The 23,749-nt window shown below is 30.5% G+C and overlaps 2 protein-coding genes across 4 annotated transcripts; both read left to right on the top strand.

Moving 5' to 3' along the window:
* Nucleotides 1-3,878: 3,878 nt before the first annotated feature.
* Nucleotides 3,879-11,770, top strand: LOC119683058 (kinesin-like protein KIF12; the record flags this gene model as incomplete). Its single annotated transcript, XM_038096660.1, has 9 exons — nt 3,879-4,055; nt 4,117-4,344; nt 4,406-4,546; nt 6,341-6,482; nt 9,067-9,303; nt 9,404-10,010; nt 11,078-11,192; nt 11,258-11,454; nt 11,513-11,770. Coding segments are annotated over 9 exons (1,857 nt in total), but the record flags the coding sequence as incomplete, so codon positions are not given.
* A 529-nt stretch (nt 11,771-12,299) lies between these two features.
* On the top strand, nt 12,300-22,682 carry LOC119686283 (ubiquitin-like modifier-activating enzyme 1). Of its 3 annotated transcripts, XM_038100833.1 has the most exons (8): nt 12,300-12,625; nt 12,913-13,360; nt 13,418-13,725; nt 18,387-19,438; nt 19,501-20,164; nt 20,234-20,542; nt 20,609-20,979; nt 21,769-22,682. In XM_038100833.1, the coding sequence occupies exons 2-8, from the start codon at nt 13,066-13,068 to the stop codon at nt 22,184-22,186; spliced, it is 3,417 nt and encodes a 1,138-aa protein (XP_037956761.1). In that variant the 5' UTR covers nt 12,300-12,625; nt 12,913-13,065; the 3' UTR covers nt 22,187-22,682. The 3 variants fall into 3 exon arrangements, with proteins under 3 accessions (XP_037956761.1, XP_037956759.1, XP_037956760.1); XM_038100831.1 differs by having other exon boundaries at nt 12,913-13,725; XM_038100832.1 differs by having other exon boundaries at nt 12,300-12,601; nt 12,913-13,725.
* The last annotated feature ends 1,067 nt before the right edge of the window (nt 22,683-23,749 follow it).

Genomic DNA, 23,749 nt, shown 5'->3' on the forward strand with positions numbered 1-23,749 from the left:
GCTTCATCTATACGGACATCTTATAATACATCAGTAGTCAAAAAAGTGTAGACTCTCTATGTATTTGAAGTTCTGTGTGTTTCGCTAATATCTATGTGGTTAAAGCTAGTTATCCCTTCTCTTTCTGTATCTAGTCACAATATATTTTCAGTATTATTTTTTTAAGAACTTTAATATTTTAAAATTATATTTTTTTTTAATATGGCAATAATGGAATCGTTTTGCTGTTACATTTTATTTAAATATTTGAAGTGTGTTTTTCATACGCACACACCTCATGTCACTGTAACACTTTGACATTTATAAACTTATCTGATGTCTCTAATGTATGTAGCTATGACATTTGAAACCACTGCTATCTAATTTAATTATATTGTGTCACTTAAGCGTTAGTTGCGTTAATTGTGAGATATTTTATAGTCAATCAAAGATGGCATGGAATTATTGTGTGATACTCGTTTTATCTAAAAATCATTGACATATATTTGTTGGATACTCGTCATTGGAAGCGGTATCTGCAAAATTAATAAAAACAAAATATTATTGTAATAGATTTGGCATTTGTGAATTTAATTGAACAAAAATTATAGGCCGGATCTAGAGAACCAGAATTATTTTGTACGAATAACATACGTACATAGCAAAATAGGACGATAGATGAAAGCCAATCAGGTACTAGAGATACTATCAGATCGAAACCAAAACCCATACAGTCACGTTTTTATGCAGATGAGCATAAGATGAAGCTATTCTGAATAACAGATTTGGGGAAATCAGGTAACACACGTCAATGGCATACAAGGTGCTGCAGAACTTTGTATCCATAGTCACCTGTAGAAATGATATGTGTGTGTGGCTTTAACTGCCGGGAAGAAGACAAGAAATATTTTAAAAAATATTTAAATAACTGTGTGACCACGATTTAAAAATCAATCTGGAAAAAAGTGAATTTTTCAAAAAAGAAGTTACCTTCTTTCACCACAGAATCAACCAATCTGGCGTAAATCTAATTGCTAACAAAATACAGAAGATAAAAACTTTTGAGAAACTAACAGAAACACGGTAGCTGAGAAGATTTAGCGTCATCTAAACTTTTACAAAGATTAAAGAGTAAGTACTCTTAAGAATATAAGCCATAAAATTAAGCAATTAATAAAAGTGAAAAGAAGGAAGACGCCGATGACTTGCTGAAAGATCTTCATTAGTTTAATATTGATTTCAATGAACTTATCCAATACAGGAAGTATCTGATTGTATTTCTTTCCTAATAACCAAATATATTCCTAATTGAAACACTTAAAGTTAAAAATAAATAAATTCAATCAATTTTCAATTAAGAACAATTATTTAAGGATAAAATAACACACAATTTCAAAGGAAATTTGTTTAATCAATCATTAAGTGCACGTTTTTCTTATTAAATCCTATCAATGGAGGCTAAAAACATTTACAAAAATTTTTATAAATACAATACGAAAATCTATATAGTATACGGACATAACACTATTGCTTCCAACTTTGTAAAGGAAAAGATTCATCTTTAGTTATTTTTAAATATATAGATATAAACTTGCATAAAGTATAGTTTTGAATAGTATTACAGCAGAAAATTCCAATCACATCGTCTTTAATGAAACAAGGCGTTACAGAACTTATTTTTGATAGTAATACATATAATGATAACGTCGAGAAGAACAATGCAAGAAATTATACTAACACAGGGTTGTTAGCATATATGTGTCGAAGCGGTAATTCCTAGCGTCCTTCCTTCTTCTATGAGGTTATCAGGCAAATGTATCTTTGGCTATATATTAATCTTGGTATTAAATGCTAGTTAGTATTCGTTTGCATAGTGGCTTAGCCAAAATTGTGTCAAATGAGGGAATCACTAGCAAATATTGTTTTTTGACAGTGTTTTTGTACTATATCAGTAGATTTCATTGTCAAATCTGGAATCAATGTCCTAGTCCTTGAATAAGTCACTGCATTTAGATAATATGGGTTGCAGACATACTATTATGGATTTAACGTTTTTTTCATAGCTTAGATCTAGAAATTTGTTATCGTGTTGTGAGGATCCTTACTATTCAAAGATACTTATATATTAATTTGACCGATTCTTTGTATATTCCAAGTTCGTTGCTTGTTATTAGTTGACTTACCATAATTTAAACAACTTTACAGGAATAAATTATAGATATGAACACATTTTATTAAATTCAGTTTATGGTGTTATTGTTAGTTATTAGCACACCTTAACACTGTGAATTGATTTGGAGTTATGTTCTCTGCACTCATCTAAACTCTATTCTAGATACTTTTCTTTAGGTATTTGGGTTAAGGTTCGGTAATTTAAATCCTATCTGTTTTACCATATCTCTTTACCATTCCTAATAGTTTTGTTATGGATTTTGAATTTCTTGGCATAATGGACATGCGACTGCCAGTCCTGATCCATTAAGTATATTACCTGGTACATAAATATCGTTAAGGGCAAAGTATCATCCATGCAGGTGCATAAAACGTAGGGTTGTGAATAGCTCAGATATGACACCTGAAAGTAATGAAGTCAAGTGATAGTTAGTTTAAAACTTTTTATGTCCAGATGTATTGTGGGAATTTGCTGAGATTATTAATAAATTATTAATTTACTGTTGAAAAGTCAAATCTACTTACTGTATCCGCAAAAAACTCCAATTTACTCAATACAAAGCAAATCATTTTGTTTTTCTTGTACTCTTCAAAGTTTTTACTAAATCACTAATAGTCCACGTTGTGGGCTGTTAAAGTGGGTTTACTTTGACCTTGATGTGAAGAGTTCGAAATAAGAACTATGATAATTTAAAGGTAATTACTTCAGAAAGTTATAATTAGATTTTGTATTCGTATGTGTAGGGTGTGCCCTGCCACACTCTACACTTGCATTAAAATTCATTAACACCGAGTACAGTGCGTAATTAAGAAAATTCCAAAAATAACAAATTTGCACAAACAATTGAATAAGAAAATTTATGGCTTCTCATACTCAAGTACACATTCCTAGGAATTCAATGGGTCCCAAGTCGAGAATAATTTTTTAAAATTATTTTAAAAATCAATTATTTATAAGTTTTAGGGTTAAAAACCTCAGTTCGTTTCAGTTTACACATCCGTATACAATATAAACAAATTATTAAATTTTTTTTAAGAATAAATAGAAAGAAAATTTCTCCCATGCCAAAGCCATGCACATGGTTTCGAGTTAAGTCTTTTTTTATGATAATCATCGCATTAATAAAATTTTTTTATATGAAATTCAATAAAATATAACACGCAAAATTTAAGTGCCTCAAAGTAAATTTAAATACCAGGACCGGGAAATAGGAGTGTGGACGTATAGCAACTGCTCTTGTACTTGGAAAATTTGCGATTTCAAGTTCAGTTTCCTATTTAATGTGAGCAGTTCAACAAAAAGGGTTTTTCCTACAAAACGAATACTGCAATGAGCTCAGTAAATATTTGGAACCCTATAAGTCATAAAAAATTACATTACCTATCGTATCCTGTTTGGAGGTTTTAGAGGTGGCTTACTGCCTAGACGCCTGGTATGCACTGGTTTATTTATGCAAAAATTAAATAAGCGAACACGCAAGAAATAACACACTTCGAAGAAGAGGGAAGGATTGGGAAATATTTCAGAATAAAAGAACTTTTTTCTTTTTAACAAAAAAAACCAAGGCTGAAATCTCTTAGAAGTTCACAAGCAAAATATATTTTTAAACAAGAGGTTCAAGTGTCAAGTTCAAGGTGAAGAAGTGTTTTATTAGGAAATTTTGTGCACCAAAATTAACAATGAAATATTTAATAATTTAGCGAACATTACTTTTTTTTAACAACTTCACAGAATTGGTAGCGCAGATACATTGGAAATAATAGCCTCCAAATCTACTGGTAGTGAGCCGTCCACACCTGAAGATAATATTAATGTTGTGGTGCGTGTACGCCCCTTAAACGAAAAGGAGAAACGCGATAGACATGGCATGATATTGCAGTTTCCAGGAAATGGTCAAATTATAGTAAATTGTCCGAAAATTACTTATTTTATTCCTGTTATAATTAAATTTATTTTCTCTCCAGATCGAAACACAAGACGGTAATAATAAGCGTTCTCACAACCGTGAGAATTTGCATGTCTACACCTACAATGTTGTTTTTGAGCCCGGCGCTACTCAAGAGGATGTGTTGGATTATTCAGGAATTAAGCGTATCATCGAAATGGCCATTGAGGGTTTTAGCTGCACTGCGTTTTGTTATGGTCAAACCGGTTCTGGTAAAACTCACACTTTAACTGGCCCACCTGATTTGGTAAGAGTTAAATAAGTAAAATGTGCCATAAGGGATTTTAGTAATTAATAAAATTTTTCAGTTTGTTGGCAAACCTAATTTAAATGATCCCCGGCATGGCCTCATCTTCCGATCATTTGTATATCTCTTCCAACTGATTAAGAATCGAAACGATATAAATTTTGTGCTCAAAGCTTCATTTTTGGAAATCTATAATGAACGGGTAAGTTTCCAAAAAATTTTATTTTTTTGTCAAATTTAATAATTATAAGAATTGTTTTCAAGACCACTGATTATAGGTATTTGGCAATACTCGAAATAGCTGTATGGTCAGTCAAAAACTCAATTATTCATAATAACATAAAACGAATTTTTGTTGTTGTAGTTCATTACTTTTCAGAAAACCTCTTTACAAATTTAACAATATAATTCTCATTTTATATATTGCATTCATATGATATATAGAAACCAATGTATTTATACGTCGGGCTTCAGACGTATTAATTATAAGAATTCATTTCATTGGTCTTACTCAATATAAGAGTAAGACCAATGAATTGGATATTCTAAAATTTGTAGGCTTGATTAATAATTACGGTTAGGTAAATTCCATTCTAAGATAACTTTATAGATGATGATGCCTGACTTTAAGCAATTATCAATCATCTTATTTTAAACTCAAACTCAAAGTTTAATTCCTTCGTAATAATTATAAGTTAATATGAACTGTTACACGATATATCCCACCTTACTGCGTATTTAGTAAAACATGTTTACTTTAACTCTAAAACTACTTTGTTGATAATATTTCTAAGTGATAGAAAGATTTTGAAATTGAATTTAAGGTATAACATTTGTATGGGTTCATGGCTAATTGAACAATAGACCAGTATCATTCATATGATCTCTTTTTAAAAAGGGGTATCTACCTATTTACTATACTAAACTCGTCATTATTTATCTTCCTTTAAACTCTACCTCCTTGAATACTAATATAGGCATAGATCTGTTAAGAAAACTAAGAAAGTAACTAATCCAGGAATAAGTGAGTACAGGTTATTTGGTAAATTAGCTTCTTCAATGATTGGAATACATTTTTCATCAATAATATCTCACTAATCGGTTAAATGCCTTTTTGCAATTAGAAGAGAAATTTAATTTTCAAATAATTAAAATCCTTTTAAAGTATAATTGTGTTTCTAATATGTAAAAATTATCACGTTGTTTTCATCGACAGGCCACATTAGCTGTCAATCCAAGGACAACGTGTTTTAATAAATTAGAGTAGTTACAGTTCCAGTCAATTTACAGAATATATATTCACTTCCTAATTGCGTTTGTGTTACTCCGCGCAATTGCCAGGAGTCACATTCCATTTTAATTACCAATAATGGCGTTGTTTATATTTAAATAACAAATACGGATATTCTACTGCAATGCATGTGGTGTGACTTCTCATTATCAGTTGCATGCATTGTACTGCATTATTCAATATTTGAAACAGGAGCATGGATTATAAAACTTTAAAGTGGGTTATACAGATCGCATGATTATTTCAACAAAATCCTTAAATGACAACGATTGGACTTCAGTGGTAATACGAGTCGAAATTTCCTTTAATAAAAGTATTCGTAATAGCCTCTAGTTTCTCCCATTTTACGGTCCGTATAAAGTATAATTAACTTCTGACTCCAAGGCAAATTTCTTAGATAGTTTTTGCTTTGGAAATATAAAATATTTACACTTAACAGTTAGATGGAGCAAAATCACTCGTAGTAAGTTTGCGTGGAATTTTAAATTCTTTTATTTACTTTTGCAATGTACACAAAAGGCACAGTCCATAACACCCTCAGTTGAAATTGCAACGAGAGGGCGTAGTTCAAACTGGACACGGTCAAAACTGTTCAGACAGGCAAAAATAAACGCACACTTCAACATTCGCCACACTTCGAATAATTTTATTTATTTAAGTTTTGAAAGTGTAATTAAAATTTTCTGATTTCGATTGTCACCGTAGGTAATTGATTTACTTAATCCGGGCTCTCATCGAAAGTCGTTGGCAGTGCGTTGGTCGAAGAAGTCCGGTGGATTCTTTGTGGAAAATCTCTTTACTGTGGGTTGCGAAGAGTTGGACGATTTGTTGGCTGTTTTAGAAGAAGGTAAGTATATTTATATATTTAAGACAAACAAAATTGACGAGCAGTGAGAAAAGGCATTCATCTAATAACTTATTTAGAATGCAATTTCCTCATGGCTTTGTTTCGTGTAGTTTATTGCAGCTACTACGTTATATATAATTCTGTAAAAAAATTTCAATTACCATTTGATGGCAATTGGCATATGACTTTTGAAATAATTGCAGCTGATAAAAAATTTTCAATAAACATAAATTTACTGACATTTTCTTTTTTAGATGAAATAAATATGAATTAATTGATCGATTTTGTGTTGATTATTTTTAAATAAATCGATTAGGCGATAACAATCGCCCATTTCTTATTTTATTTCAGTTTTTAACTTTGTAGAAAGAGTTTAATATAATATATAAAACTCTTTAATTATGTCAAGTAACCTTCACACGTAATTCTTGAGATTTTTTTATCACAAGATTTTCATTTTAGAGCCATAAGTTTATATGCTCGTCATATTAAAAATCAACTTTTCAGATTTAGGTTTTACTCCCAAAAATTTTAAGTCTCAAGTTTTAGTGGAGCTTAATTCAAAAATCAGTCTATTGTGAATGCTCACTGGAAATATGTTGCGAAATTCCACTCATCTGTTAAAATCATACATACGAGCATTTTATTTACTATTGAATGTAAATACATAAATAAATAAATAAATTTAAATATAGAAGATACAAATGCTTACCATTGCCCTTCAAATATTCATTTTGTTTTCTTTTATTTAAATTAATTAATTTGTAGTGTTTACAATTATTATATTTCATTTTATATGCAACACAACCAAAAACAAATGTTAAAGATAATCATTTAACATACGCATTTTAAAAATGATGCCAATTTGTTTGAACCGGACTTATTGCTGTTTTTTTACAACTCTGAAAGAAAAAATTTCGGCTTTTATTTAAATACTAAATTTAGTGAGAATACAATGGCAATACAAGAACTTTCTATACACGAATATGTATTTGAACCATCCGCAGGCTACATTTAGCTAAATTGACATATCTAACATCCAACTTTGGTAAAAAAAAAATCTAACTTAATAGATAATTCAATTTCTCCTATAAAGATGTGTATCCGAATTGTGGCTTCGAAATCAAATTAAATAGTTAATCGAGTAAAATAAATTTTAATAAGAATAACTTATATTATCCATAGTCATTACGTGTTCTCTTAGTCTTCTATGGATCTATTTATTTTAGTGGAGAAGCATCAGCTTTCTCATACTTCTCTGTATATATCGTTTCATGTGTATCGTATTTCCCACATCTTTATCTATGGTTTGTCTACAAGACTCTACCTATAAGACTTATGAACGAACTTATGTTTACATAAAAATATTTGGATACACAATATTATATGTAATGTACTTACATTTGCGTATCTTGAAGTCATTAATGGCAGGAACAGTTCAGCATTAGAAATGTAGTCTGATTAACAATATTCCCTCTTCGGTATTGGAGTTAGAATATTCCTAATGTAAGGCATACTTGTAAGAAAAGGCAACTAAAATCCATAAGGCACCACATTGTTCCGTTTTGAAGTAGAACTGGTAGCAAGTGGGTTTTTTCTTGCAATACGTCACCAGTAACCTGAATTAACTCCATAATGAAGTGTCGTGGTGACTGTGATCAACATCTAAAGTAACACTGGAAAATGATAGCATTTATGCCTTTACACAATGAGTAGTTGCATTTTTTCAACCGAGTGCTGTGTCCCAAAGAACAGTATATATTTAAATAGACCCGTCTCTCAATAAGAAAGAAGTTATATCTAAATATATAACTTAATTTGGTGTTGGTAGAATTCTTTTAACTGGAGAATTCTTTTAAATGAGAATACCATGGTGTTAAGTCTTCATATATATGAACATTCTAAAGAAAAACCAGATGTACTTCTTCAGTTTATAATTTTTTGAATATGAACTGAACAGATTTTAGTCATTCCAGAAAATGTTTAATATTCATCAGCCTATACTCCCATATACTTCTAATGTCTTTTAGGACACATACAATTCGTTTCAGATGTGTTTGTTACATTTGTGTTATGTTACAAGGATTTGACACTCCTCTCTCTAAATAATTTTTATTATATTGTATAATAAATTTTTATTTAGAACGTACACATTATTATCTCATCAAATTTTACAAGTATTTCGTGACAAAACTTATATATATTCACGAAAAAATTATTATCGAACCAAAAACTTCTACTATTAAAAAACTCAACTACACACCAATTAAAATTTCGTTTATAAATAAATGATGACGAAGAAAACTTTAATGCAAATTGTATTCAATTATATTAAACTTTATAGCATTTCTTTAGATTATAAAATTTTAATTATTTTTTGATATACATTATTTTTTGCCTTTTCGATTGTTATTTATCATTTTTATCAAACTCGCACATAAGTGTTGACTATGTTGACAACAGAAGGGAATATGTATTGGATGTCACTGAAGATGATAAGTGACATCAAAGTCAAAATATAAATCTGATTTTGTATCAAAAATAATTAATTTATTAAATGAATACTAACTGTGCTCTCTTGAAGGTATGCGCAATAGATCAGTTGGTTCTCACGCTATGAACGATCACTCGTCCCGTTCACATACTATACTAACAGTTCACATAATATCGGAACAACAGACGGATGGAGGGGTGTTTCTGTCAAAACATGGCAAAATTAATTTTGTGGATCTTGCTGGTAGTGAGTTAACCAAGAAAACTTTGAGTGAAGGCAAAACTCTGGAAGAAGCCAATAACATTAATAAAAGTTTAATGGTTTTAGGTTAGTGAAATTAAGATAGATAATTGTCATAAATATAACAATTTCAAAAAATCAATTTATGCATTGAAATTATGAAGTTGTTTTCTTTTCCATTACACAGGTTATTGTATAGCATCACTTAGCGACTCTAAGAAACGCTTTGGTCACATACCATATCGTGACAGTCAGTTAACGAAATTACTGGCTGATAGTTTGGCTGGCAATGGTGTTACACTTATGATTGCATGTGTGTCTCCAGCACAATATAACCATGCGGAAACCTTGAACACATTACGTTATGCTTCGCGAGCCAAGCGCATTCGCACTAAACCAGTAATTATGATGGATCCCAGGGAAGCACTTATTCTTAGTCTGAAACGTGATATTAATGCTTTGCAAATGGAAAACGAGCATCTAAAAGCAGCGCTCAATTTACATCATGAATCTCTTAAACCTACCACAGATCAAGATGGTAACGAATTACTTGATTTGCACTTGGAACGGGTGGCCAGTGGTGGAAACACAGCTCCGAAAGTAGATCTCGAGCGTTTGGCAGAGTTAGATGGCAATGAACTAGCTGAGTTAGTCAAATTGTATATGCAAGAGAACGAAGCGTTACGACAGGAAAATAATCACCTATTTACGGTCAGGGAAACAATACTAAGAGATCAGGAAATTGTTTGCCGTGAGAACGAACGTTTGCTCAAAAAATTGGAGGATGTTAACAGGTAAATAACGTCACATGTACTCATATCATTTATAAATAGATAACGCTTGAGTCATTAACATTATTTCATGCTACAAGTCTCATTATATCTTTCTCTTTCTCGTTTTAGATCGAGACTCGAGAATGAAAATGAGCCTGGAAGCAGTGAAAATAATAATGTTGATGACGAAGCCAAGCGAAACTAGAGAGTTGGGTGCATTAATGCAGAAAACGCACAATTTATTTTTTATATGTAGAATATTTATACTTAGATGTTCAATAGTTGTGATTTATAGAGTTTAAAATTTTTGTAGATGTTTAATAAAAACTTAGAAATGTTTTACGGTTGTAAAATCATAAATAAAAATGTATTTTATTTGTTGAAGACAGAATCTTCAAAATATACATAGTATAAGATATATAGTATAGCAGATATCACAGATTCCATAGATTTTGCAATGAGAACTGAGTTGGAGCACTCAATTGAAATTAGTAGCAGTCGACATATGTCAGTTAAAGAGAAGTATGTTGCTCGCAAATATTTTTCAAATATTGCTAATTAATTTGGAATAAGCTAATTAGTATAGAATAGAATATAAAATAGTAAGTACATTCAATAGTGTTTGAAAGACAAAAATATAAAACATATACCTTTCCTTACGCAAGGTATCATGTAAAATATTTCTATATCTTATATTGAATTCATACAATTGAGAAAAATATTATATAGATTCAATATATATTATAACAATGTACCATGATATATCAGATTTAAATTGGGTGTAAATAAAATAGGTTGTAAATTTTTTAGTACTACTTGCACTTCAAGATTATTATTGAATCCTATGAATGATATGTGACAAATGTCATTGGTATGCATTTTGCTATACAAATATGTGTATTTTGATTTATTAAAGTCAATTCACTAATAATTCCAAAACTTTTTACTTTACACTATCTTAGTTATAAATGCTCTGAAATCATAAATTTATACTGCTTTGTAATGAAATTTGGAATATATCGTTAATAAGGAAGAGTAAATATCAATATTATATTGAAGATTTATTATTTTTATTATTGTTTTTAAAGAGTTTGTGTACGCTCTCCATTAATACCGGCAAGACCCGCTTTATCGTCTGCTTCTGGCAGCGAAACGATGGGGACAGAAATATGGACTAATCCACAAGATCAACCACAAATTACAGTAAGGGCATTTTTATAAAATATATAAATTTTAGTCACTACATTACACATATTTTATTAATTTAGAATGCCAATAGCTTGGAAGGTCGAATTTCTAAGAATATACAAAAGCGAACCGAAGAAGTACAACGAAAAATCGATCAAGAACGTATCGCTAAAAATATTTTGCTAATGGCAAACTCATTTCATACGAGCTCAAATGATAAATCACGAATAGAAAACAATTTGCCAACAGAGGATGGCTCTTACGAGTATATGCCGGAGTAAGTGTGATTGATGGATAAAATAAAGTTCAATTATCATTATTTTTTAAATTGATAGTATGTTGACATAAATATTATTTGAAATATTTTATCTGGATTAAAGCAATATAAAATCATCATTTCCTGTGGGGTTCAATCCTAATATTTAAGTGAAGAACATAATGTCCATAATTACGTGCACTTCGAAGTTGAAGTTACTATAGATCGAGCGGGTATCAGGAGCAAGACTTAATATCCAATTATGGTCAATTATAAAATAGAAATTTCACTTTAAATTTATAGTTATTAATCAAAATTGCATACAGCTTGTATTATAAGAAATTATATTATCTGTTAATAAAGAAGATATTTATTTTTATTAAAATATAAATTGAATCTTTAGTCTCTGGAGTTAATTTTCAATATTTTTCGAAAACAGTGTCGATTATTGTGTGATTCTCATAAAGGATAATTAAAACAAATATTGTTGTATGTATAGCTAACCGATGTAGACCTATCATCTTTTAAATTGTCTATGTTAAAGGCATTAGAATTATTTTGTTTAAATTATTTACTTAGTATGAATGTGGTGTAGAGATACAAACTCGGCTTTATAAAATTGTCCCGCTTTAAGATAGCAGACATCTGGTTACATTAAACTAAAGATAAAACTACTTTGATTACTTTGAATTTTATATTAATAACATATAAAATGCTTTTGTATATTGAATAAAAATTGCAAAATCTGTTTGAAAAAATTTTAAAATATTGTCATGTATGTTTACATATTTATGTAATAAGTATGCCATATTTTTTTAGACACAAAGTTTTCTTTTTGAATTTTATTAATAGTAGTAGAATATAGCTTTAAATAAAATTAAGAGCGTTTACTTGTCTTGCAACAGTAAAATTTGTTGTTTATTATATTTTGTAAATTCTGCAAGAATATTTCATGAAACAGCTGACAAAGTTGTCGCAAACAACAAAGTATAAATTTATAAGGCAACATTTTACTAACTTGACGAAAGCAATTTGTTGACAGCGACGCCGGCAGAACATTTTGTTCTGTCTTTAGTTTGAATAGAATTGTTAAAGAATTTCATCTGGCAGTGTATTTCGTATTTATCGGTTGATATTAAACTAATTTTTATGAAAATTGCGGAAAAAGGTACTTCAGTCAACTATATTTGTGGTAATATATTTGATTTTTTATAAATTAAAGATATTAACAGTAAAAAATGCCAAATTTCATATGTGCAAAAAGTGCGATTCAGACAAAATATACATGAGGAAGCAAAGTGATGCAAAGAAAAACGTAGAAAACGCATTCCTTGCAAAATTGCGAAATATATTTCATGTGCTTAGTAATTATGTATATTTGGTCATTAAAATTTATTAGACAAAAGTAGTTACTTAAAATATTTAACATAGTGTTTTTATTTGTATTTTACTTATTTAAATTTTTGTAATAATTTGTAGTGAAAGACAACATTGTTGCAGACCACATTTAGTCATACATTTGGATCGACCAAATTTAAGTGCCATTCAATAAGAAAAAAAAAATTTAGGAAGAATTTATGAAATTCAATTGTTAATTTGCCACAGCTGAAGATATTGTTTTTGTGATATCAAATGTCTAGCTCACATTTACTTCAACAACCCTCCACAATCGAGCCTCCTGCAGCCAAAAAGCGCCGCATACTTGACGATGCCAGTACAATTCCACAAAACAATGCCGAAGATGGCGAGAATGGCATAAATGACGTTGACAAGCAGAGACAAAAAGAGTCAGCTAATATAGAGCATGTATCGTCGTCTTGCTCAGTTTCGTTCAGTAGCAATAATGCCGGTTCGTCTGCCATCGTGAATACATTAAATGAGAGCGGCATTAGTACACCGTCGGCAGTGAACAAAGAAAGTGAACGAAGTAAGCTTTGCAATTTAAATAATAAAAATTTTGATATAAAAAGTAACAACGGTGCAGTTTCATCGACAAGTTCTGGCGCAGTAACAAATTCCAATTCGAAAACGGGTAGCAGTGCGAAAAATTCCCAAACAAATACATCAATGGCGACTAATGCCTTCAATGCTGCTGGTAATAATGCTGGCAATGACATAGATGAGTCCCTCTACTCGCGCCAATTATATGTTTTGGGACACGATGCAATGCGTCGCATGGCAAATTCCGATATTTTACTGTCGGGGCTTGGCGGCTTAGGCCTCGAAATTGCGAAAAACGTCATTCTTGGAGGAGTAAAATCCATAACATTGCATGATACACAAAACAGTTCTGTAAGTATTCATTCTCAATAGTGCCACATAATATATTTTAAATAGAAAAAAAGGTGGGTTCCATTCATATAAGCTTTATATAAATAAATGTGTCACTGCTAAACGTTGTGCTGCTTCAAGAAAAAAATCAATAATTGCTGCCGTTGTGCCACATATTCAAATTGTTTTTAGTTTGCACCTTTGCATGCTAGAGAAATACCGCGAAAATTGTTTTTAGTGTTCCTATTAGGAAATACTTTGCTTCATACAAAATATGTACAAATTTGTAAAAATTGCATACATTCAACTTTTCTTTTATTTCGTTGTGTCATTCTTTTCCAATATACTTTGTTCTATAATTTTCCATTCTGTTACTTGGGCTGCCACTTCGATATATTTATAAAAGCGAACAGGGTTACCAAGACAAGAAAAATAAACGTTTTAAATTTTTGTGGTTCGTTGGAACTCAACCAATGTTTTCTTAATTTTTTGTTATTAAACAAATATGTATATCACTCAAATGTTGTAAAAGTGTGTATATAAGAGTATAAAAATTGTTAAAAGTAAGTCACACAAAGTTCATCCTAAGCATTATAAACTGTTTAAAACAAATCGCATCTAAACGAATCTCGTATCTTTAGAACAAGTTTATAAATATAAACAATTTCCTGCTATGATCAAATTGGGTTCATGGTACCTTACGTATATGCAATATATGTAATATTTTGGGTTATTTTATTGAATTTATAAATTAAATTATAATTGAGCTTAATCTATTTTTATTTAGTGCAATAATTTAAATTAACAAAAAAATTTATTTGAAAAACAAATTCACCTGACCACTCACATCTTTTATCTTCCATTGTTTGGCATTTACTAGTTTTGTGTTCCTGATGTGCTGGGCCAACATTACTTCATCTTACTGGTGGTACCAACTTAACCTCATTATCAAGGCCCATTAATTAATAACAAAATATTGCTATTTAAATGTTATAATATTCGTTTGTTCTTTATAGAAAAGTTTTCAGTTTTTAATTTTACATTGTGCGCAGTAAACGACACAGTGGTGAATGTGTTCATTAAGTAGTGTAGTCAACTGGTGAGAAGAGTTTTTAATTAAAACTTTGTTTTATTTAAAGCAAATTTTTTTATTGTTATAATTTATATAAATCATCTATGTGTTGCTTGAGCATAAAATAAAACAAAATTTAACTTAAACTTATTTATTTAAAATAAAGAACGCAATTTTTTAAAAGCATCAAATCAAAACAAAAGTGATTTTTAAATCGCGTTCAAGATGTTATGTTCTATTACGTGTAATAAATAGTATTTATATTCGTTTATAGAGAAAATGTTTACTTAATTTAGTTTCTGGAAATGGTAACTCTACTTGAGGCAATTTTATATGCAATATGCGTGGACCAACAAAAACTACCGTAATGAAGTAAATGAATGAAAATAATTTTGTACGCTTAAACTTACAAGTTTATAAATGATCTAAGCAAAAAATTAACAGTTTTTTTTAGTTTTATTTACCGATTTTTCCTTTACATTTATTTACGAATTTAAACAGCAGAAAAAATACATCACGCGAAAAAGTGTGATTCATTGCATCGCAAAATTATTTTGGTTGCTTAGGAGCGAGACAAGTGTATGCCCGCTGTACGTATTAATATCTGCTTCAGGGGGCAATGGGGGTTTAAGGAGATAAAGTTACTAAGAATTTCACCATTCTATGAACGCATAATCATGAGTAAAGTTAACTACCTTATCTACGTCATTAGCATAGATTTAATTAAATTGAAATTGAATAAAAACGGCTGGGCTCACATACTTAATCCTTCAAATGAATTCCTTTTTTTAGTTTGAAAAATAAGTTTTGTATATATATTCAAGTGTTTTTAATTTACTTGTGGCTTTTTAATTGATATAATTTGGAACAATTTTGTGTTATGTAGATTCTTGACTTTATTTACAAAGAACATACATTTTTCGCAGTTCTTAACTTGGTGCCAAATAGACTTTGTTTACGAGATTCAGCATTAAAATAAATTCTTCAAGTTTTTGTTGTTTTTCCCACCACACAAAGACGAAAACTGGTTTCTGTTACAAACCGCGTTAAAAATAATTTTTTTTTTTTTGCATTTAAGCCAAATTTTCTTTCAACGACGACTTCTTTGTTCAAAGGCAGAGACGTGCCGCTTCTAATTCATATTTACTTACAAAAACTTTTTATGTCTTAATCATATTGGATTTTATTATTGTTATTACTAATGACATTCAATTCACAAAATGACTGAACCATATGTTCCATATTGTTCTATAACCCATCTATTTTTCAGTTCATAAGCTATAATAGTTCTTTACAATTAATTGCTTGGATTGGAGTAATATCTCAATTATGCTAGAACAGATTAGAACAGAATAGATTTTTATCTATTACTTTCAGTTACAAGCACTTTATTTTTGAGTAGCTCTAATTCCTGGAGCCTTAATTTCTTAAACAAATTTTACAAAATTGGACCCATTTTTGATTTATTTTTACTTATTATATTTTCTTATGCCATTACGATAAGTCTTTGTTTTGCAAATCGTAATTCATGATTTTGTTGGTTTGGAGTAATGTTTAAAATAAATCATTATATAGGATCTAAAGATTGGTCATGTGCTAGTGGTACACAATTGTCTTTTTGGGGACCATAGTTATTAGTGTTTCCCCACTTTTAGTTTTATTTAATTTCTTACTAACATTAGTGCAGAAAACTCGACATAAAATAGAACTTTTTAAAATATCAAATGCTAGACAAGAAAATAAAACCATAAAAAACTCAATCGTATACAATTGAAAGATTTTCTAAAAATCTGTAAAAAATCTATTAATGATCTTTCTATTCTTACCAAACTGCAACTCTTACCCTCTCCCTCTCGATGTCGGTCTATTCAGCTGCCGAAAAGTACACAACACAAACTTCCTTCGTCTTAATTCGCCCTAATGTGTTTTGTTTTTCTCACCCTCCAATACTGAACAAAAAACTGGCGGGCTGCAATACATTTAAATTTAGCCATTCCACTATTGCGTTTGTTGTACTTAAATTTCGTTATCTTTACTCTTGAGACACTGCTGTGGACTACTGAGTTTTTACATATTTTGTAATCATTCAATCATCCCCAAAAATTTTACTTCATTCCATATTCATACACGCACCCTTGCCTTATCGTTACTAAATGTGCCTCAGACAACAGTAAGAACTGAGAGAGAATGCTAGCAAAAACTAAAGTATGGTTACAGTAGTTTGTATCAATCAATTCAATTTAGAACAGTCAATCTTAAACTGAAATGATATCCGAATCGACAGACAATCGATATTGTTATTACTTGCATTGACAATATAAAAATTTTCGTTAACAGCTGAGGAATCTAGGAATCTTAATCTATTTCCTTAATCTATAATAGTTGTAAGTAGAAGCAGAATATATTGAAAGTTTATTTAAATATTAACTTAATTATAAATGAAGAAGCAAGTGTACAGTCGTATATTATAAATTTATTCCGTTTAGCCTCATTCGTCTCGCTATCAAGAATGTTTACAGTGTTTCTGATAAATGATTTTCAATTTAAAATATTTTTCGCACTTCGTATGCAAATTTTTCGTAGAGTTGAAGACTACATTTGTTAGTATCGCATTAGAATTCATCATCATCATCATTAGATCCTAGTTAAATCTTAGTCTCCCCGCATTAGAATATAAAGTATTATAAATATACGTTTTCGTTTGAAGATTGTTTAATTTTAATCTGTATATCTTGAAAGGCATTGATATTGATTAAAGTATTTAGTATCCTCGTATAACCATGTTCTACCAATGATCAGCTTTTGGCCTGTTTTCTCTCCTTCTCTCAATAAGGTTATATTGTCTTTGAAATCGAATTTGTTGAGTAAAATTTCTGTTCATGTACTTTTTCGTTTTAATAATAGTCTCACTGTGGACCAAATCAACTCTTGTCGTCTCAGAAGCCTCAGTAGCCTCAGAAGACAACAGTTTTCTATATACTAAGAAACTAAAAATAAATTCATTGATTCTTTGGAACAAAATTTTGGTTTTTTACATTTAATGTTTATTTACTTATTAAAGATTTAAATTAATATTTTTAAATTTTTGCAATGAAATTATTTAATATGTTAATGTTTTTTGTTTTGGATGTCACAAACGCTAAAATTTGAACATATATAACATATTTGTAAGTGTGTGGCTGGCCTCTCTCTGTATGCTCGATTCATTGGACTTCTGGCTTAGCTGTTTTCGTGGTGTTGTTGTTTTACTTTGTTGCCTACGGTTGCCAAGATTATTCATCCAAAACAATATTATTAATAAATTGCTTCCAGTAAAAGATAATGAATCTGCTGTTTTCTTTTTCATTTTGTTAATATTTTTTTAATTGGCAAAGTGCATTTCGTATTTTCGAAGCAAACATTTGGGTTTTGCTGGAGGTTATTAACCTCTTCCTCGAAATATGTTAAATAAACAGCAATTGTAAATTGAAGTTGCTTTCCATTATAGTATTTGTAAAACTATGACTACGTTTATGCTAAAAATCTTTGCAAAAATAAAGAGTATTTATAATGTTATATTTTCCGTATACATTTTAAGATGCCAATTGATAATATTCCTGTTCTTGTTTAGATACGTGATTTATCCTCACAGTTCTACTTGACCGAGGCGGATGTTGGAAAGAATCGTGCAGTTGCTTCGTGTGATCAATTGGCCGAGTTAAATAACTACGTCCGCACCACTGCGTATACAGGTGACTTAAACGAGGATTTTCTCTCTCAGTTCAGTGTTATAGTGCTGACTGCCTCTGACGATGAAGAACAACAACGTATTGCGAAGTTCGCGCACGAAAGAAATATTGCTCTTATTATAGCTGAGACTCGTGGTCTTTTCGCTAAAATATTTTGTGATTTTGGTGAAAACTTCACAATTTATGATCAGGATGGTGCTCAGCCCATATCCAATATGATTGCTAGCATTACAAGAGATACGCAAGGTGTCATTACTTGTTTAGATGAGACGAGACATGGATTAAATGATGGTGACTATGTTACATTTTCTGAGGTATTGGGCATGACTGAACTCAACGGTTGTGCTCCAATTAAAATCAGCATACTTGGTCCATACACGTTCAGTATCGGCGACACAAGCCATTTTGGAGAGTATATATCTGGTGGCATTGTAACGCAAGTTAAAATGCCTAAAATTATTAATTTTAAGCCATTGGAAGTTGCAGAGAAAGAACCGGAATTTATTGATTCAGACTTTGCTAAATTTGACCATCCAATGTCGCTTCATGTCGCATTCAAAGTACTGCATAAATATATTAAGGAGATCGGTAGTCCTCCACGCCCTTGGAACGATACCGATGCTCAAAGTTTTCTACAAATCTGCAAATCTGTCGATCCTAATGTTAAAGATGATTTGATACTAACATTTGCAAAAACATGCGCAGGTAATACTTGCCCTCTTGACGCAGCAATGGGTGGTTTTGTTGCACAAGAAGTACTTAAAGCTTGTAGTGGCAAATTTACTCCTATATTTCAATGGCTTTACTATGACGCGATTGAATGCTTACCTGAAAACGGCGTTTCTGAAGAAGATGCTCAGCCAATTGGATCCCGTTACGATGCACAAATAGCTATATTTGGCAAGAGTTTCCAAGAAAAATTAGCGGATGTTAAGTAAGAAAATTATTTAATAAAATCATTTTAGAGTTTAATTGTATTTTTTTAAAATTTTGCAGATACTTTATAGTTGGAGCCGGTGCTATTGGTTGCGAGTTGTTGAAAAACTTTGCTATGGTTGGTGTGGGTGCACGTAATGGCAGAATATACATTACCGACATGGATTTAATAGAAAAGTCAAATTTAAATAGGCAGTTTTTGTTTAGACCAAAAGATGTACAAAAACCTAAAGCACAAACTGCAGCTGCAGCCATTAAAAAAATGAATCCGGAGATCGAAGTTACTGCCTATGAATTACGTGTTGGTAGTGAAACTGAAAAAGTATTTTCTGAAGATTTCTTTGGAAAATTGGATGGAGTAGCTAATGCATTGGATAATGTTGATGCTCGTATATATATGGATCGAAAATGTGTATTTAATCGCATACCACTAGTAGAGTCTGGCACACTTGGTACTATGGGTAATGTACAAGTCATTGTGCCATTTCAAACAGAATCATACAGTTCGTCTCAAGATCCACCAGAGAAAAGCATACCAATATGTACTCTAAAAAATTTCCCTAACGCTATTGAACACACATTGCAATGGGCTCGCGATACATTTGAAGGAGTATTTAAGCAAGCAGCAGAAAATGCATCTCAATTTATAACCGATCCAAGCTTTTTGGAGCGCATACTTAAATTACCGGGAATTCAACCACTTGAAATTTTAGAATCAGTAAAGGTTTGTAATCTTTAACTAGCTTGATACTCACTTGTACTAAATAAATCATATTTTTTGCTTTTATTACAGAAAGCCTTAATTGACGATAATCCGAAAGACTTTGCTGATTGTGTTCAGTGGGCAAGATTACATTTCGAAGAGCAATATGTTAATCAAATTAAACAGCTGTTATTCAACTTCCCACCTAATCAAGTAACATCGTCAGGACAACCTTTCTGGTCTGGACCGAAACGTTGCCCTGAACCATTAGAATTCGATGTAAATGATCCTCTTCATCTGGATTATGTACATGCAGGAGCTAATTTACGCGCTGAAGTTTACGGTATACCTCAAGTGCGAGACAGACAAATTGTTGCTGAATTAACTCTTAAAATCAAAGTATATAAAAAAATAATACATATCATTTTGAATTAATTTAATAAATTACTGTTTTGATATGTTAAGGTGCCGGAATTCAAACCACGGTCAGGTGTTAAAATTGAAACAAACGAAAATGCCGCTGCTGCAGCCGCCAATAGTTACGATAATGCGGAAGTTGATCAAGATCGTGTAAACAAAATACTTACAGAACTGCAAGGACTTAGTAAATCGAATTTTAAAATTCAGCCTATTGATTTTGAAAAAGATGACGACTCAAATTTACATATGGATTTCATTGTGGCTTCATCGAATTTACGCGCCGCAAATTATCGCATACCCCCAGCAGATCGTCATAAGTCGAAGTTAATTGCAGGCAAAATCATACCCGCTATTGCTACAACCACATCACTTGTTTCGGGACTAGTTGTATTAGAAGTGATAAAACTTATCATTGGGTAAGTCCACTAGCGCATTTTATAATATAAATTTAATTATTCATTATGTGCTCTAAAGAATATGCAGTTTAAAGTAAAGTGAAGTGAAATCGATTGGTAATTGTTTTGTAGAATAGATCAGTTATTCAGATATTTAGAAATTTGCAAACTGTTCGAATTTAAGTCTTGCATTCTGCGGACAATAAAAACAATACCAACTACTTCCACCCTATGCTTGTGATTCCTTATTCATTTTTCTGTTTTTAAGAATTGTTATAAAAAAATCCAGTTGGTATTAGTCCTTTACTTTGAATATTTATATCACAGAAAAACCGTAGGGATTTTTGGAGATATATGTTCGGATTTTATTTTTTTGTTAATGTCTCTTCTAATACGAATGTTATAAACTCTTCACATTACATGTTTTTTCTTTTGAATGTAATAAACTCTTCACACTACAAACTTATTTCTTCTTTTGAAACACGTTTTAAAAGTATATTTACATTGATCTCAGAATTGCATCAATCAGAAATTTTGTTCTGGCGTTGCCACCTGTTACTTATCAATCCACTTAATAGTGTTCTAACTATCTAGCGTAAGGAGATATTAAGAATTTGAAAAAAGAAAACACATGTTTAGTATGATTGGTAAATAAACTAATACGCGCTGGTGTAAATTGTGTATTACTAAACCGTCTAAGTTTATTAAGTTTATCTACCAAAAAAATCAAATTTCGTATACGTTTGTAATATTTTTTAATAATTTAGAACCTATATAATTCTATAACAATTTTAATATTTTCGCTTGCAGCCACAACGAGCTATCAAAGTTTAAAAATGGATTTGCAAATTTGGCGCTTCCACTCATAGCCTTCTCAGAACCCTTGTCTGCTGATAAAAATACATACTACGGCAAAGAATGGACGCTATGGGATCGCTTTGAAGTGCAGGGAGAATTATCTTTACAAGAATTCCTTGATTATTTTGAGAAGAATGAGAAGCTCAAGATTACCATGCTCTCTCAGGGAGTGTCAATGCTTTACTCATTCTTTATGCCCAAGACTAAGTGCGCTGAACGTCTGCCGCTGCCAATGACTGAAGTCGTACGTCGTGTTTCTAAAAAGCGTATAGAGTCGCATGAGCGCTCTTTGGTATTCGAAATATGTTGCAACGATGAAGAAGGCGAAGATATAGAAGTACCCTATGTGCGTTATACTTTGCCGCAGTAGAAATGACAACCAACTTTGAAGAGTAATATAAATTTTTTATAACATTTGAAATAGATGGAAATTATTTGATAAAAAATCCTTTAAATATACAAGTATACTAAAGTAGTTATCTATCAGTCAAGAAGGCAGAAGATTATTATTTATTTCTGTGAATATCTTCTGTGTTTGTGTTTTTTGAATTTAATCAGCTAAATTTTCGTAACATTTTGCATTTGCTGAATTTTAACATTAATAATTAACTATGTTTCAATGCAATGCGCTCGTTGTAAGTCCTTGAAGGACGCGTTAATAAAGTTTTGTAATTCTGTTCTTAATAAGAGAAAATTGTACTATGCGTCTGCTCAGCAAACACTTGAATAATATTTTAAATAAATCAGGTAAATTGTTAAATAAGTTAAATTATGAATTAAGTGCGTATAAACGAAATAAAAATTTTTGTGAATTAATTACTTTTGCAATTAATTAAAAAATAATAAATTTGTATTTATAATTTTAATGATTGAAATTGATGGTGTTTTGTTTGTTCTATTATATTTTGTAGCGCTTAAAGCGGCTTTTTAATATTTTTTTTTATTAATTATTTTATAATCGTATATTAAATTTATGAAATATCTCTTAATTAGTTGTAAAATTTATGTAAGAACTGTATGGATACCGATTTATATTGTACTTTCTCGCGGAAGTTTATTCAAAGTACTTTTATCTGTATATAGGAACTATATTAGGTTTTATCATCAATTTTTACATTAACACAATTCAAGGTCTTTGTATAGACAACTGCTCACAAGGATATTAAACTAGCAAATTTATATAAATAAATACAAAATATTGAAAATACATTTTTATTCAGCAAAAAGCTATACACTACGTTAAACTGGTTATATAACTACTACTCTTCTTCCATCTTATACTGCTTATAAGTTTAATCAAATACTTCCTAAATGATCTAAAAGTTGCAACTGCAATTCAATGTTAGGTAATGTTAATTATGTTTTTTCATAGTATATAGGTATAGTCTGACAATAGTTTGGATTCATAAAATGTAATGGAATTAAATACTAATGCGCTAATGGAACTATTATGAAACACTACCAATAAGAGCTTACTTCGTTTCCACTTTTTCGACCTATAAGGATACTTACTACTATCACAAGTTTACTTGACTTACTGAAGGCAGTAAGTTTATAAAAATTTTCAGATAGGAATTAAAAATAAGATTTTGTTTCTCTACTAATTAAAAACCTTTCCAAATTACTATTTTAAAAACTATTTTAATCACTTTATCATTTTAAATTACCATTTCACGTTTAGATTCTCCTATTCTTTGTATTAGTTTAATAGGCGGTGGTTAGAACATTTCCGGAATGACATAAATTTGAAAAATATCTTAGAATAAGTTACTAGCCCTACTTAGTAGTGTCGTACTAATAAAAGTCAAGAGATTTTGTTTAATAACATGAAGCAATTTTATTGATTCCTTTATAATCGTTACAATTTAAAAGCTGATTTATTGCTTAATATATTTATGGATATTAAAAGATATAATGCGTTTGTCTAAGCTAA

This window comes from Teleopsis dalmanni, chromosome 2 (genome assembly GCF_002237135.1).
Source record: "Teleopsis dalmanni isolate 2A chromosome 2, ASM223713v2, whole genome shotgun sequence".
NCBI classification, from domain to species: domain Eukaryota; kingdom Metazoa; phylum Arthropoda; class Insecta; order Diptera; family Diopsidae; genus Teleopsis; species Teleopsis dalmanni.

Excerpts from the sequence above, each read along its gene's own strand:
- LOC119686283 (XM_038100831.1), top strand. The coding sequence starts at position 13,066 with ATGTCTAGCTCACATTTACTTCAACAACCCTCCACAATCGAGCCTCCT. Across the intron at positions 13,726-18,386 it reads ATGATACACAAAACAGTTCT|ATACGTGATTTATCCTCACA; the intron begins GTAAGTATTCAT and ends GTTCTTGTTTAG. Across the intron at positions 20,980-21,768 it reads GTGATAAAACTTATCATTGG|CCACAACGAGCTATCAAAGT; the intron begins GTAAGTCCACTA and ends TTTCGCTTGCAG.